Source organism: Cervus elaphus, chromosome 29 (assembly GCF_910594005.1).
Source record: "Cervus elaphus chromosome 29, mCerEla1.1, whole genome shotgun sequence".
NCBI lineage: Eukaryota > Metazoa > Chordata > Mammalia > Artiodactyla > Cervidae > Cervus > Cervus elaphus.
Window position 1 is genome coordinate 11,243,916 of NC_057843.1, and position 17,097 is coordinate 11,261,012.

The 17,097-nt window shown below is 46.9% G+C and overlaps 1 protein-coding gene across 6 annotated transcripts in view; it reads left to right on the forward strand.

The window, feature by feature from the left end:
- NUGGC (nuclear GTPase, germinal center associated) overlaps positions 1-17,097 on the forward strand; it is a 53,576-nt gene that overhangs the window by 14,942 nt on the left and 21,537 nt on the right. For 5 of the 6 annotated variants that reach the window (XM_043890838.1, XM_043890842.1, XM_043890837.1 and 2 more), the window contains exons 3-10: positions 2,253-2,357; positions 3,366-3,474; positions 4,791-5,013; positions 5,592-5,822; positions 9,843-10,052; positions 14,491-14,666; positions 15,591-15,609; positions 15,855-15,944. In XM_043890838.1, coding sequence (XP_043746773.1) covers positions 2,253-2,357; positions 3,366-3,474; positions 4,791-5,013; positions 5,592-5,822; positions 9,843-10,052; positions 14,491-14,666; positions 15,591-15,609; positions 15,855-15,944 — 1,163 coding nt within the window. Of the gene's footprint in view, positions 1-2,235; positions 2,358-3,365; positions 3,475-4,790; positions 5,014-5,591; positions 5,823-9,842; positions 10,053-14,490; positions 14,667-15,590; positions 15,610-15,854; positions 15,945-17,097 lie in introns of all 6 variants that reach the window. The other variant, XM_043890841.1, reaches the window with a different exon arrangement.

Here is a 17,097-nt window from a genome sequence, read left to right on the forward strand (position 1 = left end):
TTTCCCATTTAGGTTGTTATAGGGTATTGATCAGAGTTCTCTGTGCTATACAGTAGGTTCTTGTTAGTTATCCATTTTCTTTTTTTAAAATTTTTATTGGGGTATATTGGCTTTACAGTATATGTTAGTTTCTACGTATAGCAAAGAGAATCAGTCATACATGTACATATATCCCCACTTTTAGGACTTCCCTCCCTTTAAGGTCATCACAGAAGCATTGAGCAGAGTTCCTTGTGCTAAACAGTAGGCCCTTGCTTGTTGTCCATTTTAAATACAGCTGTGTGTACATGTCCATCCCAGACTCCCTAGCTAGCAGCATATTTTTTCTTCTTCTCTGCCCCTTTCTCTCTAACTCTAGCCACTAAGCCAGCAACCACTTGATGTTTAGTTCTAAGGCAGTCCTTAAACTGAGCCAGAATAAATTCTTTGCGTGGAGCTTACTTGTAAAGTTAGAATGTCTGAGATAGAAGGGTCTATGGACAAGCTCTTTCAACTCCCTGTCACTGCGTGAGCAGGAGGGGGCCAAGATTCAGGCCTTGGCAGACAGCTCACCCTGCATTGCAGTACTCTGGGGTGTGAGCTGGCTCCAGAACACTGTGGAATTTGTGCAGAAGACGCCAGACTGAGGCCGCCTGAGCTGTCTGGGAGACTCGGGCTGGGAGCCCCGTGCAGGAGCTTGGGCCTTCTGCTCAGCTTGCCGTCCTGGGTCCCTGAGTGCTGCTCCCTTTCTGTGGCTCTTGAGGGAAGAGGACCTCCCAGTGTCACGCTCAGTTTGGGGGCCTCTTGCCCTTATATGAGCTTAAAGAGTTATGACTCTTGGGGTCCACTGTTTTTCCAGGTCCCCTCATGGCCATTTGCTAAGGTTTATGCCACCCCCAGGAGCGCTGGATTAGGCCATTTCCAACAGTCTTGACCCCAAAAACCCCCCTACTGTCCCTTTCTCACCAGGTGAATCCTCACCAGGTGAATCTAAAACCCATCCTGGGACTTCTCTGGTGGTCCCGTGATCAAGAATCCACCTTCCAAGACACAGGGCGTGGATTTGACTCCTTTGGGGAGCTAAGTTGCTACATGCCGTGGGCAATTAAGACTACGTCCTGCAACTACTGAGCCCAAGCACCACAACTTGAGAGAAGCCTTTGCACCACAATGAAGGATCCCGCATGCCACAAAAGGACCCAATGCAGCCAAAGGAATTCTTTTTTTAAAAAGTTCAAATACTACATATGATTTTAATGTATATTTAACTGTTTTGCAATGGTGCTCAGTATATCCTTATATTTCATATTTAATTATTATAGCTTAAAGAATAAACATGTAACCAAGACCCAGCACAATCAAAAAAAAAAAACAACAACAACCAAACCATCTAAACACACTGTTTTGGTTTTCAGTTATACCCTTTCCTGAGGGTTATGGAGCCTCCCAGCCCTTCACTTTGTAACCCGCAGAAACCACTGAAGGGAATGAACCTCTGCAGGACTACAAAGATTTGCTTCTTGGCAACTTTTTTCCTTGCCTATGTAAGGAAGCAGCTACTAACATCTTTAAGGGAGGAAGGAGGAAAAAGCCTCAACCCCCAATTTAATCTCTGAGGGGCATCCACTTGGAGGGCACCCTCCACCACTCTTGGATTCCTTCTATTTTTGTCAATTGACTCATTATACAGATGAAGAAGCTGAGGCTCGGGGAGAAGAAGGGATTTACCTTGGTCACATGGCCCGTTCTGTCCTCTCATTCTGCTCCTGATCAATTTCCTGGGTTGCAAAGATCTCCCTGAAGCCTTTTTCCACCCACACTGAGCCATCTCAGGCTTCCCTCTACTCTCTCAGCACTTGGTGAAGAATATCCAGCCATCTTGGCTTCCCAGGATTCACAAACAGGAACTTTTCATGTCATCCTGACTTATCTTCTGGGGAGATGGGTTGGGCTGCATTTCGGAACTAGATGCAAAGTCCTGGGACTCTGGGAATTGGGAATCAGACTGGAATGACCCAACAGGGCTGCTTCTGAAATGAGCTCACAAACAACCAGGGCTGGCAGGGATCCTTCTAGCCTCTTGGGGTGTGTGTATTGATAGAGGTCAGGCAAAAACAGGGACCCCTGAACAACACAGGGATGAGAGTGACGGACCCCCCCTTCACAGTTGAAAATCTGCATATAAGTGGACTGTGTTTTGGGTCCACGGTACACCATCCCCCCAAGACCTATAATTTTATATGTAATTTTATGTAGCTCCTGTTTCTCTCTAGTGGATGATGACATATTTAAAGAACCAATGAGAAAAAGACGACGATCCGATCGAGACCAGAGGTTTCGAGCCTTTCCCTCCGTGGAACAAAGCGCCCTCAAGGAATGTGAGTGCCCTGAAAATGCTCTATCGCTTGTTTAATGCAGCTCTGTTCTTTCCCAGCTGTGTTAACATCCTCAAAAGAAAAGAAGGGTACTTGAAGAAGCAGGATGGAACGTCTTTGAATGATCTTGACCCCGTAAAAGGAGGCCTCGGGACTTCCCTGGTGGTCCAGTGGTTAAGATTCTGAGCTCCCAGTGCAGAGGGTCCAGGTTTGATCCTTGGTTGGGGAACTAGACCCCACATATTGCAACCAGAGTTTGCATGCCGCCACTAGGACCCAATACAGCCAAATAAATAAATATTAAAAAAAAAAACAACAACAACAATAGGAGGCCTCCTAGTCTCTGCAGAGATACTGTGATCTGACAGTTTCTCTCTCAAGATCTGGAGAGAAGGCTTGTTACAAAAATAATCTCTTCCTGATTAACACTGTGAAAATGGTTGGTCTGGTGCTTTTGTGGGTATTTATAGGATGTCCTTGCAGTTTTCTTCTATCTATGACCACAGGAGAGAAGACTGTAGAGGTGCTATAGCCCATGGTGAAGTGGATGCTGACTGGTACTATCTTGTGCTTCAGAGCCGCCTTGCTCGTTGGGGGGCTCTCGTCATCAATGATTGCTCTTTCCCACGATCTGTGACCTCTCCCATCAGATAACTTGCTCTTTTGTTTAACTGGCTTTTCATTTCATCCCCCCCGCCTTTTCTGCAGTGTTAAGCAGACTCCCCCTGTGGGGACCAAGCACTTGATCCCTGCCAGGTATTAATGCACTTAGTCACCCAGTCGTGTCCAACTCTTTGCGACCCCAAGGACTGTAGCGCACCAGGCTCCTCTGTCCATGGCGATTCTCCAGGCAAGAAGAGGGGGTTGCCATGCCCTCCTCTAGGGGATCCTCCCAACCCAGGGGTTGAACCCAGGTCTCCCAATTGCAGGTGGATTCTTTACTGTCTGAGTGACCAGGGAAGCCTGCCAGGTATTAATACATCCTCGCTAATACATCTCTGTTGATTCCAGATGAAAAACTGGAGTCTCGGACCAGAAGAGTTTTGAGCAACACTTACCAGAAACTTATTCAGTCCGTGTTCCTGGATGACAGCATCCCCAACAGCGTCAAGTACCTCATGTGAGTCTGGTATCAGCTACCATCAGATCTTCCTTGGATGTCTTTCCTTAGGTGGTGGTAGAGGCTTTTCTGCAATAATAAAAGAGAATTTCTGGTTAGGAACTAAGCAAAGAAAGCCAGAAAGTTCTGTTGCTGTGGGCCATTTCTGTTAACACTGGTAGTTGCCACTCTGCGCTGTCACCGTTGCTAGGTAACCTGCTAAAGATTTTGAAAACGGAAGGTGAAAGTGCTCTACATTCATACATCAAATTCCATTTAACTGTCCCAAAACTCCTAATAAAGTAGAAGCCATGATTATCACCCCACTATTTTCCTAAACTTGAGGCTCAAAGAGTCCAAGACATTGACCAAAGTCACACTGCTGATGAATAAAAGGGGTGGAACCCAGCCCAGGCTGTGGGACTCTGAACCTGTGCCATCAAAGGTCCTGTCCAGCTGCCTTGAAAGATTTAAGTGGGGTCGAGGCTACATCTCCTGCCCATCCTGCTACATCTCCTCCCTGAGTAAGACCCTCAGGGTTGCTCCTAATAACACTTCTCACCACTGTATAAAGTTCATGTCTAAGATCAAGACTGTGTAATTTTCATGGAACATGAACAAGGAGACGTCACATCTATGTAGACATTGCAGAGTTTGTGTAGAATTATCATCTCTTCTTCTCATGTGCTTAGTCATGTCCTTCTCTTTGCAACCCCATGGGCTGTAGCCCGCCAGGCTCCTCTGTCCATGGGCTATCCCAGGCAAGAATACTGGAGTGAGTTGCCATTTTCAACTCCAGGGGATCTTCCCGCCCCAGGGATTGAACCCATGTCTCTTGCCTCTCTTGCATTGGCAGGCAGATTTTGTACTACTGTACTACCTGGGAAGAATTATCATTGCCAAGTGTCTTTGCATATTCTTTTTTTAAATATCAGATTTTTTTCTGTGCTGAGTCTTGGCTGCAGCACATGGGCCCCTGCTTGTGGCGGGCTTCTTTAGCTGCAGCACATAAGTTTCTCTAGTTATGGCACGTGGGTTCAGTTGCCCCGGAGCATGCGGGGACTTGGTTCCCCAACCAGGGATCCAACCCACACCCCCTGCATTGGAAGGCGGATTCTTAACCACCCAATTAGAGAAATCCCTTTTTGCATAATCTCATTTGATCCTCCTCTGTATAGTAAACAGGGCTGAATATTCTCCTTCGACCAAAGAGACTGCAGAGACTCAGAAAGACGGGGTGACTTGACCGGGATTAGAGCTCAGTTGCTGTATGTTCTGACATTCTCCCAACCTTTGCTTTGATGACCTTGACAATGAGCATTTTAAAACTGATCTAGAAACCGGCTTCTTGCTTTGATTGAAAAACCATCATTGGACCCCATCTACATTGGATTATTCGGAAGCACTGGGGCCGGGAAGAGCTCCCTGATCAATGCCATCATCCAGCAAGCCATGTTGCTACCTGTGTCTGGAGAAAGTATATGTACGTCATGTATCGTTCAAGTGAGCTCAGGGTGCTGTGAGCAGTATGAGGCCAAAATCCACCTTCTCTCCGACCAGGTAAGAGCTGCCTGCCTCCTTCCTTGCTTCTCCCCTTCTCCTCTCCCTCCCTGTCATCTTCTCTCTCTTTCTCCTTTCTCCCTCCTTCCTCCTCCCCTTCCTTCCTTCACTCCTTCTCTCTCTTTCTCCCTCCTCCTTTCTTTCCCATTCTCCCTATTTTCCTCTCTCTCTCCATCCTTTCTTCTTCCTTCTTTCTGTCGTCCCTCTTCCTTTTCTTTCTTTCCCTCTCTCTCTCTTACAGATTCACATTATATTCCTTGTAAACATAGCTCACATCTCTGTTAAATGAAAAGCACATAGCCCATACACAATGAGAAAGTCCAAAAGAACGAGATGGGGGCTCTAGCTTGGGTGCTGCCTCAGCTGGTTATGGGACTTTGGGCAAGATGATTTTCTCTTTGGGTTCCTGTTTCCTCATTGACCAAACAAGCGGGATGGGTTAGATGATACCTGCCTGGACTGGATGATCTTAGATTTCCTGGAGCCCCCTGCCCGCCACAGGCTCACTGGACTTTGCCAGTGTCTGCTGTATCTAGGTCATGGTGGGCGGGGGACTTGGCCCCGCTCTGTCTTGGCAGGAGTGGAAGGAGGAGCTGAAGAACCTGACGACACTCCTGCACAGGACGGAGGAGCTGGGCGGGGAAGAGGAGGATGCGTGGGACAGGGGCGATGCGGTGGAGGAAGCTGTTTGGAAGCTGCAGATGTTTTATGGAAACGGAGCGGAAGGAAAGAGCTACGAGGAGTTACTAAGGGCCAAGCCCAGAGGAAAGATTCCCACCTCCAGAGTCATCTCCCTCAAGGCAGAAGAGGTAGCTTCAAATGTTTCTCTTATGAGCCTCAAGGGTAATAACTGAATCCATTTAGGGGATTTGTGCAAGGCACAAGGTTCTCTCTTTTTTCATTTTTATTTATTGACTTATTTTTGGCTGTGCTGGGTCTTCGCTGCTGCATGGGCTTTTCTCCAGTTGAGGCAGGTGGGGGCCACTCTCTAGTTCTCATTGTGGCAGCCTTTCCTGTTGCAGGGCACAGGCTCTAGAACCCAGGCTCAATAGTTGTGGCACTCAGGCTTAGCCTCCGAGGCATGTGGCATCTTCCCGGATCAGGGACTGAACCCATAGCTCCTGCATTGGCAGGGGGACTCTATCACTGAGCCACCTAGGACACCCCCCCCACCTGCGCTTTTTACAAATATTTTTATTTACTTATTTATTTGGCTGCGCCGGGTTTTAGTTGCAGCACACAGGATCTTTGATCTTCAGCGCTGCAGGTGGGATCTAGTTCCCTGACCAGGGATTAAACTCAGGCCCCCTGCATTGGGAGTGCTGGGTCTCAGCCGCTGGACTAGCAGGGAAGTCTCAAGGCACAATGTTTTGTTGGAAATAAGTTGGTACCAAAATCAGAAGTAGCCATGATTTTTCATTTGCAAGTCAAATACGAATTTTTCCTGTCTGAGGGGGGAGCTTTTGTGCACAGGAAAGACTGTTAATAGTTACTTGAGGATTAATTAAGGATGTGTTTTGCAGCAAAAAAAAAAAAACAAAAAAAAACACCCAAGTTTATAACAGCTTAAACAAATTGGGATTTATCCATTGTCTCACATAAGAAGTCCGGGGGCAGTTGGGTTTGTGGGTTGGTTCGGGGGCTCAATGACGTCGAGATCAACATACCTCTGGTCCCCCTGACCTACATCCTGGGGCCTCATTTTCACGCAATGGCTACTGAAGTGCTGAACTTCTCAGCTAGCTTCATGGAAGGGACAAATGCTAAACAGGGGGTACCAACCACATCTCCTCTTTTACTGGGAAGTAAAAGCTTTCCTAGAAACACACCTAACAGATTTCCATGTAGATTTTCTTGGTCAGTACTGAGTCATGTGGGTTTTCTGAGCTGCAAGGGAGTCTCGGGGAACAAGTAGCTGACTTGTTGTGGTTGGCTGAGATCAGTCTCAATCCACTGCCTTCCCAAATATACAGTCAGTCAGGATGCCGCTGGCATGGCTGAAGGGCAGGGTGGATATTAGATAAGCAACTAGTAGAACCAGGCTCGCCTCACTTTTATGATCAATATATTTTTTTTTTATGATCAATATTTAAAAAAAAAATTAAAATTCAATTTTAAATTAAACCAAAATACATGTGGAACTAATATGCAATTTACTTATGTTGCATACTAAAAAAAAACTGGTTTTTCTTGCATCTTAAAATTCACCTTTAAAATATTGTTATTCTATTTGTAAATCTGGTGCTTTTTATATAAAGTAAGAACAATTCCTTACACCAGTTCTAAAATTTAATGTCCAATTATCTCCTAAGTTTAATATAGAAAAGCCTCCTTTAAAAGTTAATACTACTTACACAATTAATCAACATTCCTTAGACTTAAGAGTTCAAATTTAGCATATTTGTTTCTCTCAAAAAGTTTGAACTACTTGACCAGACATACTTAGAAGTCAAATGAATTAAACCTTTCAAGGCACTTAGCTTTCATATATCTAGAAAATCAAACAAATGTAGTAGCCCCCTTTATTATGTTTAAATGGATAGTCACTCGGTCACGCCCAACTCTTTGCGGCCCCATGAACAACAGCCCGCCAGGCTCCTCTGTCCATGGGATTCTCCAGGCAAGAATACTGGAGTGGGTTGCCATCCCCTCCTGCAGGGGATCTTCCCAACCCAGGGAGGGATCAAACCCAGGTCTCCTGCACTGCAGGCCATTCTTTACCATCTGAGCCACCAGGGAAGCCCATAATTAAAACTAATTAATGGGTAGACAACAAGGTCCTCCTGTATAGCACAGGGAACTATATTCAATATCCTGTGATAAGCCACAGTGGAAAAGAGTACAGTAAAGAGTCTATATATGTATGACTGAGCCACTAGTAGAAACCAAACACAACATTGTAAACCAGCTATACTTCAATAAAATTTAAAAAGGAACCCCCCAAACGTTAATTATCTTCTTAATATCCAGAATACAGACAGAGCATGTCCAAAGAAACACAATGATGACACAACTGGTTACTTTATCTGAATACATACAACTTACATCAAGGTGTCAAGGTACTATTCATTTCCTCACTACTCTGCACTTAGAAATATTCCTTCCCAGCGTGACAAATTTACCCATTTGAAACAAGACGAATGGAATCACCATCTCCAGGAGTGAGGGCACAGATTCAGGCTTTGGGGCATGGATTACAGACAGGGGAAAGGGAATCTGAGTCTAGATCCTAGAGTGGCTTGTCTCCACTAGTTTACTGAGTGGTATGTGCAGGCTAAGCTGCTTCAGTCCTGTCTGACTCTGTGCGACCACATGGACCGAGGCCCGCCAGGCTCCTCTGTCCATGGGATTCTCCAGGCAAGAATACGGGAGTGGGTTGCCATTCCCTCCTCCAGGGGATCTTCCCAACCCAGGGACTGAACCCACGTCTCTTATGTCTCTTGCATTGGTAGGCAGGTTCTTTACCACTGTTGCCACTTGGGAAGCCCAGTTTATTGACTGGACCCATCTTCTTACAGAAAGCCCACGCTTTCTTAAGCCCAGTGCCTTTTCTTTTCTGTTGCCCTTATCGAAGCTTGTTTGTTTTTTAATCAGAATATCTTAAAGAAGTTTTATCATCTCTTCTCTCACAATTTTGTATTATTTGATTAGAATTGCTATCTTTTAAACAAATTTTTGTGGATGTGGGCCATTTTTAAAGTCTTTATTGCATATGTTACAATATATTTTCTGTTTTTTGGTTTTTTGACTGTGAGGCATGTGGGATCATAGCTCCCTGACCAGAAATTGAATCCATGCCCCCTGCGTTGGAAGACAAAGTCTTAACCAGTAGACTACCAGGGAAGTCCCTTGATGATCTCTCTTATTTCCTACCCAGATAGCAACACATTCTCTGATTTGATCTCAACTCTCTTAAGAATTTATCTTTCTTTCAGGGCCATTCTATAGATATTTATCAACAGTGACTGCATACATCCCAAATCTTCTGTCCTCTGAATTATCCCAGTGCGCAGAGTTGCTGGCATGAATATGTTTAGGGAAAAACAACAGGCTGAGAATGAGTCTTCATCTCACTCACCATGGTTAAAATATCATGGAAGTGCCGGTCTGTCCATATATTCTTTCAAACTTGGAAGACAAACTTTTAAAACCTTTTGAAGATCAACTTCAGACCAATTCTCAACGTAGAAAATATGGTCACCATTTCATGATCCATTTTCCACAGTCAGGGTTTTCTGGTCATGAAAATGTTCACATTAGTTCAAAAATCCTCTCTCTCTCACACAAACTTAGAACATTGCAGGTGATTTCCATTGGTTTTAGAACTGGAATGGAATTTAAGAGATAAAATCATCACCCAGTGAAGCGATAACTTCCCTGAAGTCCTTTCCCACTGCTTTTGTTTTCTCCGCCTGTCTGTCAGTGTTAGTTAGAGGTCTCACTCTTTGTGACCCCCGGACTGAAGCTCGCCAGGCCCCTCTGCCCATGGGATTCTCCAGGCAAGAACATTGGAGTGGATTGTCACTTCCTTCTCCAGGGGATCGTCCCAACCCAGGGATAGAACCTGGATTTTCTGCACTGCAGGTGGATTCTTTACCATCTGAGCCAGCAGGGAAGCCCAGAGGAGCTTGAATTTCCTGATCTCCCAGTGCTCTTTGTAGTTCTGAGTCTAGACCCTTCCAGGGAGGACCTCAGGCCTCCTGGGGCCCTTCGCCCAGCACTGCTCCTCACGTGACTCAGTGGACCTCTGCTGAACCTGAGTCACAGCCCATCCAGGGCAGAGGTGCTGGAGACCGTCTGGTGTACGTGACCTTGTCCTTCTTCCTCAGGCAGAGGAGCTGTCTGTCAAGCTGGACCCCTACATCCGGACCCAGAGGAGAGACTGGGATGGAGGATCCGCTGAGACACACATCTGGCCCTTGATCAAACTGGTGGAAGTGACCCTTCCCAAATCAGAGCTGATTCCAGAAGGGGTTGTGCTGGTGGACATTCCAGGCACAGGCGACTTCAACAGCAAGAGGGACGAGATGTGGAAAAAGGTGATTCTCTTCCACAGGGCTTCATTCCCCCTCTCTCCATCCCCAACGCTCTCTGTAAAGCAGCAAGGAATGTTCCACTTTCCGCTTAATGGATTTTATGAGCTCGGCAGAGTTAAATTCTCCCATGTTCTAAGGCTCAGGGCAATGGTAGGATATGGGTGGCAAGAGACATCGATGAGGGAGGAATCACGAGATAGGCCTGGGAGCTGGAACTGGAACTGGAACTGTGGGACATGAGCAGGGCCAGCAAGAGAGTGGCCCGAGAGTGAGCAGAGACAAGGTCAGAGTGAGACAGGGAGGGCGGCATTTGGGTACACAGCAGAGAAGCCGATAGCCACGCACCAAGGAACCAGAAGGCTGCTCCTGTGTTTGGTTGTAAGGAGTTGTTGGTAAGCTGCTAAGTCATGTTGGACTCTTTGTGACCTTGTGGACTGCAGCCCACCAGGCTCCTCTGTTATGGGATTTCCCAGGCAAGAATGCTGGAGCCGGTTGCCATTTCCTCCTCCAGGGGATCTTCCCAACCCAGGGATTGAGCCCACATCTCCTGCACTGGCAGGCAGATTCTTTACCACTGAGCCACCTGGGAAGCCCTTGGGGAAGGTGGGGTGGGCTTTAATAACCACGCTTCCTGGGGAATCTCCAAGGGGATGAGTGACAGAGAAAGAAAGAGCATCTTAGGCAGAAGGAGCTCAGGCGTGCAGGATTGTGGGGCGGAACGCAGGCAGAGGACAGAGCTGGAAGGGGCTGGGAGGGTCAGGAGAGGCCCCGGAGTCATCATCAGCGCAGAGGCTGCCAAAAAATCTCTCTGCTGGCCTGCTGCTTCCCTGGCGTATGTAGACTTTAAATTCTGCAGATTTGTGCTAAATGAATGACTGTGGGCCAGGGGAGCCTTGCAACTGTGGTTTTCCATAAAGATCGGGATGGCAGCTTACAGATAAGCAGCCTGTGCCCTGATTTTACAGCTAAGGAAATGAAGGCTCAGAGACGGGAAGTCTTTTGCCCAAAACCACACAGCTACTGAGTGGCAGAATTTAAACCCGAGAGCAGATTCCTGCCTTCTCAGCTGAGGCTGTCTCTCAACCTCCAGAAAGTCCCCTAACAATTCTTTTTTTCTTGGTTTTGCTGGGTCTTTGCTGTTGTGTGCAGGCTTTCTCTAGTTGTGGTGAGCAGGGGCTAGTCGCAAGTTGCAACGTGAGGGCTTCTCACTACACTGGCTTCTCTTGTTGCAGAGCATGGGCTTTTGGTAGCTACCCGTGCTTCAGAAGGGCTGCATGCATGGGTTTCAGTAGCTGCAACACACAGCCTCATTAGGTGTGGACCCTAGATGGGGGAAGGCAATGGCACCCCACTCCAGTACTCTTGCCTGGAAAATCCCATGGACGGAGGAGCCTGGTAGGCTACAGTCCATGGGGTCGCTAAGAGTTGGACACGACTGAGTGACTTCACTTTCACGCATTGAAGAAGGAAATGGCAACCCACTCCAGTGTTCTTGCCTGGAGAATCCCAGGGATGGGGGAGCCTGGTGGGCTGCTGTCTCTGGGGTCACACAGAGTCGGACATGACTGAAGTGACTTAGCAGTAGCAGCAGACGGGGCAGGCTTCAGTAGTGGTGGTGCATGGCTTAGCTGCTCCGTGGCGTGTGGGATCTTCCTGGATCCGGGATGGAACCCATGTCTCCTGCACTGGCAGGCAGATTCTTTAGCACTGAGCCACCAGGAAGCTTCCCTAACAGTTCTTGAAGGTGGAGGCAGTCTCCCAGTGTCCGTCATCCTTGGTGGCCTGCTCAGGCCTGGCCGGGAGAGTCTTTGTGTCTTCAGGGTTTCAGGTCTCAGGGTGGAATCCGCTACCTCCTTGAGTTCCAGGCCAGCGTGGGGAGTGGCAGCCTCGGGGGGTGGCCGGCCCCTGGCACAGGACGGAGTCGTGGCTGCTGCCAGTTCAGACACACTGGGCAGCTTATCAAAGGCCACTCAGACAGATGAGCCAGCAGACCTGGCTCAGAACCCGGGCTCTGAGGAGGTTGGGCTGAAGCGAAGCGATGGTTCCCAGCCTGCTCTGCTTGGCAACAGCTCCCCCACATTCTTGTGGTTTTGTGATATCCTCTCAGGAGAAGTTACTAGACTCCCCTCCATCCAGGGAGAACAGAATACAACCCCTCTCGCCCACCCCTCCAGCTGCCGGCAGTGCCCTCCCTAAACTAAAACCAGTAACTCAAATTCCCCTGTGCTGCCACCTAAGTGTCACCTGACCTCTCAGGCCCATTCTCATTGCAAGGAGGGAGGTGTGTGGGGGCGGCAGGGGCCATCCCACCCGCCCCCTGTTCCAGAGGCTCTTGTCTTATAGATCGGCCTTGTCTGGTGTTTTCTGTGATTTTAATTTTACCAAATCCTGGCAGCCAGGAGCTTTATGTAGGGCCTGAAATTTAACCACTGCAACTTTTGTGATCGAGGTCCTCTTTTGTTTGGCTTCCCTGGTGGCTCAGATGGTGAAGAATCTGCCTGCAATGCGGGAGACCTGGGTTAGATCCCTGGGTTGGGAAGATCCCCTGGAGAAGGAAATGGCAACCCACTCCAGCACTCTTGCCTGGGAAATCCCAGGGATTGAGGAGCCTGGAGGGTTATACAGTCCATGGGGTTGCAGAGGGTTGGACACCGCTGAGTGACTGAACAATAACAGCAATTTACCAGGACCAGGGGGAAGTAAGGTGAAAGAGGCCCTGCCCTGGAGGAGGAGCTGGCAGGTTTCATCTTCCACAACGGATGGAATTGTCTGACGCTTCCCTGAGTTGGTTATAATTTGGGAAGTGGGAGGGAGAGATGGATTTTATTTTCCTGCCTGAATTTGAGTCCATCCATGTAGGGGAGGAGGTTCAGGACACAGATTTGTGTGCCCTTAAGTCAATCCTTTGCCTCATGGGGTCTGCTATGTACCTTTTCTATAAAACAGTGAAGTCTGTTTGACTCTTGAGATGGGTACTTTCAAAACAATGATCCATGAAGACAAGAGGTTCATGGGCAGAGGGTGGGGGGCTGCAGAGAAGATGGGGGCTCCAAACCCTCCACCTCAATTTCAACTAAAGTTGCTCTACTTTTAAAAATCAAGTTGGACCACTGGAGTTCTTCCTAAGATTTCATTTGGTAAAGGGATCCACTGCTAAAAACAAGTTTGAAACCCCCTGCTGTAGACCATGGTTTCTTAGCCTCAGCTCTTCTGACTTGGGGGTGGAGAGGGCAGAGAAATTCTTTGCTGTAGGGACCCAACATAGGCATTATGGGATGTTTAGCAGCATCTGTGGCCTCTGCCCACTAGTGTCCCCTCAAGTCTGAACAGTTAGAAATGTCTCCAGGCATTGCCGAAGGCCCACTAGTTAAGAGCCAGTGGCAGAGAGCAAATAATGATTTAGTTAGCAGCTCACAAACTTGTCACAGCTTTATGTGCAAAGTGCTATTCTGAGGAACCATAAAACAAAATTTAATCCTGGAGCTGGACCAGTTTTCCATTTATATGGAGAGATAAGATGGGTAAAACAATACAGTCAGAGAAATGTCACAATTGCTTGTCACATAAAAGTTGTATATTTGATAAAGCAATACGTATGCTATCAAATCATTGCTACAATTATATGTTCAAGCATATGGGTTTCTGGCTCCCTGCTGCCACCTTGCGGTAGTATGCTGCATGTGCAGGGCAAGCCAGACATCAAAATAATGCTCTGCAGTGACAGCTTTGGGATAAATGCACGACCAGGACTAGTTCTGGAAAAACAAGACCTTTCCCTAGAGGACAGCTTAGTAAATCAAGCTAGTGAGGGATCTGGGACTGAAGGTCTGATTTCTTGAATTCTATCAAAGACTAATGCCACAAACACCTGTGAAGCGTCTAGTACGGGCAAGGTACTGCGTTTGAGGTGATACGGATTCCAAGCTGAATGACGTGGCCCCTTCCCATCCGGCACGTCGCAGTCTGGGTGGGGAACAGGGGAGGGGTGCAGAGTGCCAACCGTGTACAGTCTAGTAGCTGTCCAGTGGCTCTGCCTGAGAAGTACCAGGGCAGGTAAGCACAGGTGCTACGGGATGCAGAGATGGGGTGACCAACCTAGCTTCAGGTGGCCCTTGGTGATCTCAGAGGGCTAACGGAGGTCAAGCAGAGGTTGTGGTAAGGGCAAGGACCGCAAGATAGATGCAGGAATGTGCAAGAAGCTCATGTGGCTGCTGCAGAGAGTGTACTGGCGGGGGTTGGTGAGAGCTGGGGCAGAGCACGGAGGACGGACATGACACTTTAAGGAAACATGTCCAGTATTCTTTTCTGGAGACTCCCATGGACAGGGAAGCCTGGCAGGCTACAGTCCTTGGAGTCACAAAGAGTTGGACATCTGAGTGACTAACATGCTACAACCGAGGCCCACTTATGCTCTTAAGCATGCTGTGGTCGTGTTTCACAGACCATCGACAAGTGCTCTGTGATCTGGGTGATCAGTGACATTGAGAGGATTTCTGGAGGGAGAGCCCACGAGGACCTTCTGAACGAGAGCATGAAAGCCTGCCAAAGAGGGTTCTGCAGGGACCTGGCCCTGGTGGTCACCAAGACCGACAAGCTCCACCTGCCGGAATATCTAAGGTGCCGCTCTGGGCGTGCGGGGATGCGGGCTTCCCTCTGTGGGTCCCAGGTGCCGTCACTACCGGAACGACAGAGCTTTGACTCATAGGCATTGTGGACTCAGGCAAGAGACCATTGGTGATGAAAGAGATGCCCGGGTGACTTCTGGGCCATCGGGTAGGTTATCTTTAGAATCTTCCAGAGCAGCTGCTTAACGCCCAAGAGGCTGAATTCTGCATAGCTCCAGGGGTACCACTCAGGAGTCTGAGATGCAAACAGCAGCTCCTGGTGTTTCACAGTGTGATGGACCTGCCTGCCCCCACGGATATGGGAAGCGTAGATGCCCCACAGCGAGGAGACACTCCTGTAACACTGTCTGGGTGGTACAGCTTTGAATTGTTAGAGTCTGTTTCAGATTTATTTAGGCCACCACAGCATTGACGAGTTTCCTGTGCTACACAGTAGGTTCTCATGAGTTATGTATTTTATACATAGTGTATATATATATGTGAATCACAATCTCCCTATTCATCCCACTTCTCCATTCCCTGCCTAAAGTCCAGACGTTTGTTCTTTATGTCTGTGTCTATTTCTGCTTTGCAAATAGGTTCATCAGTACCATTTTTCTATTTGTTTTTCTCTTTCTGACTTGCTTCACACTCTGTATGATATTCTCTAAAATGTCCATCAACAGAGGTCTGCATCTTGACTGGGCAGACATGGGGGTGAGGGCACAGAAAATTCCACCAACAATGAAATAACAAGAAATTAAGATACCATTATCAAAATGGACCCTGGAGGTGGGTCCTCCTAAAGGAGGACCTTTAGGCTGAAGAAAGAGCTTAGGGAGAGGAACAAAGGCGTGGCTTATGCGGTGCTTTCAGGGGAAGTCAAGACTGCCGTGACACATCATGAGATAAGTAATTATTCCATTTTTCATTTCAGGGAAAGGAAAGTGGGAAATGTAAGTATGGACTAGTTGTTTTCTTTTTTAAAGCTCAATTGAGATATAATTGATAGACCAAAAAATGCATCTTGAGTTTGGACTAGTTATTTTTAAATTATACTTTTTCTGACTAGTTTTATATGATTTGAACACCTGCACACTTGTCTGGGTTCAATGAAGAGCAGCCCCCTAAATGTTCATCTTATATTACTCTTTATAACCCTGCATTCTTTGCCATGCTGTTATTTCTTCTTATAATCCAGCAAGCTATTCAGAGCCAGCGAGAAGCTGTTTTAGAAAGAAATGAAATGATAAAGCTACAGAGGAATAAAATTCTCAAGGATAAACTAAAGGTGAGTGAACAGATTCTGTTATGTATTTTTCTGCTTTTCAACCACTCAGATTTTGAGACACAAGTGCCTGTTTGGGCAAAAGCTTTAAAGTAGATGATGAGGAGTCTTATTATTAATTACTTTGTAACCTTAGGCAAATTACTGTACCTGTCTGAGCCTCCATTTTCTCATCTGTAAAGCTCGGAAATAATAATCTCTACTGCCTGTGATTGCTGCAAGAATTGAATGAATGTATGGTTTACTGAGAACCATGAGCAAATAAAATCAGGGACTACCATGCAGGTTGAAGCGTGCTTGGCTAGAGAGATGCAGAGGGGTTGTGGGAACTCAGAGGAAGGATCCTCAGTCATGCTGGCAGTTGGGGTAGGTGGTGTTGAGAAGTTCAGGGAAAACTCCTCAGCCTCTTGAGCAGAATTTTAAAGAACCAGTAGTCTTGGGTGAGGAGAAGTAATAAGAAGAAGGGCATTCAAGACAGAAGGAAGAACGTGATTGAAAAAAATCTGCTATGCTGGGTGAACTACAGGCAAATAGGTCTGAACAGCTGAACAAAGGGCATATGCTGTGCTGGGATATAAGGTCTGAGCTCTATTTTTCAAGTTTGAGTAATTGGTCTGTGAGAATCTTGGTGTTTCTCAAGTTATTTTTATTATTCTGTTACTAAAATAGTTACAAACATAAACCTCCTTCCTGTGATAGTCTTTTGCAAGTGTCAACCTGACACCAACTTGAAGGTAAAGTATGAAGAAAACAACCTAAATGTCAGGTGTGATGGGTGAGATGGTTTTGCGGAAATTAAATCTCCAAGGCTGGGTTTAATAGTAAAAGCATAAGGCCTTGTGGCCAGGTCTGTAGTTAACTGCTTTCTGTATTTTGACTTCAATTATGTTGATGCAGAAAATGTCTGGTGTACAATGTGGAACTGAAAATTGCAAAGCTTTTGTTTCTAATTCAGAATAATCAGATCTCATACATAAGCCAAGGTCTTCTACCAAGCAATTCTTGAATGCTGATTTCAATGAGGCAGTAAACTCAGAAGAGCTGTTCTTGTTCTCATTAATTGTGGAGGACATAATTATATTGTTTCTGGAAGTAGAAACATAAAATATTGGGTTGGCAAAAACCTGAACGAACTATTTGGCCAAGCCAATACCTC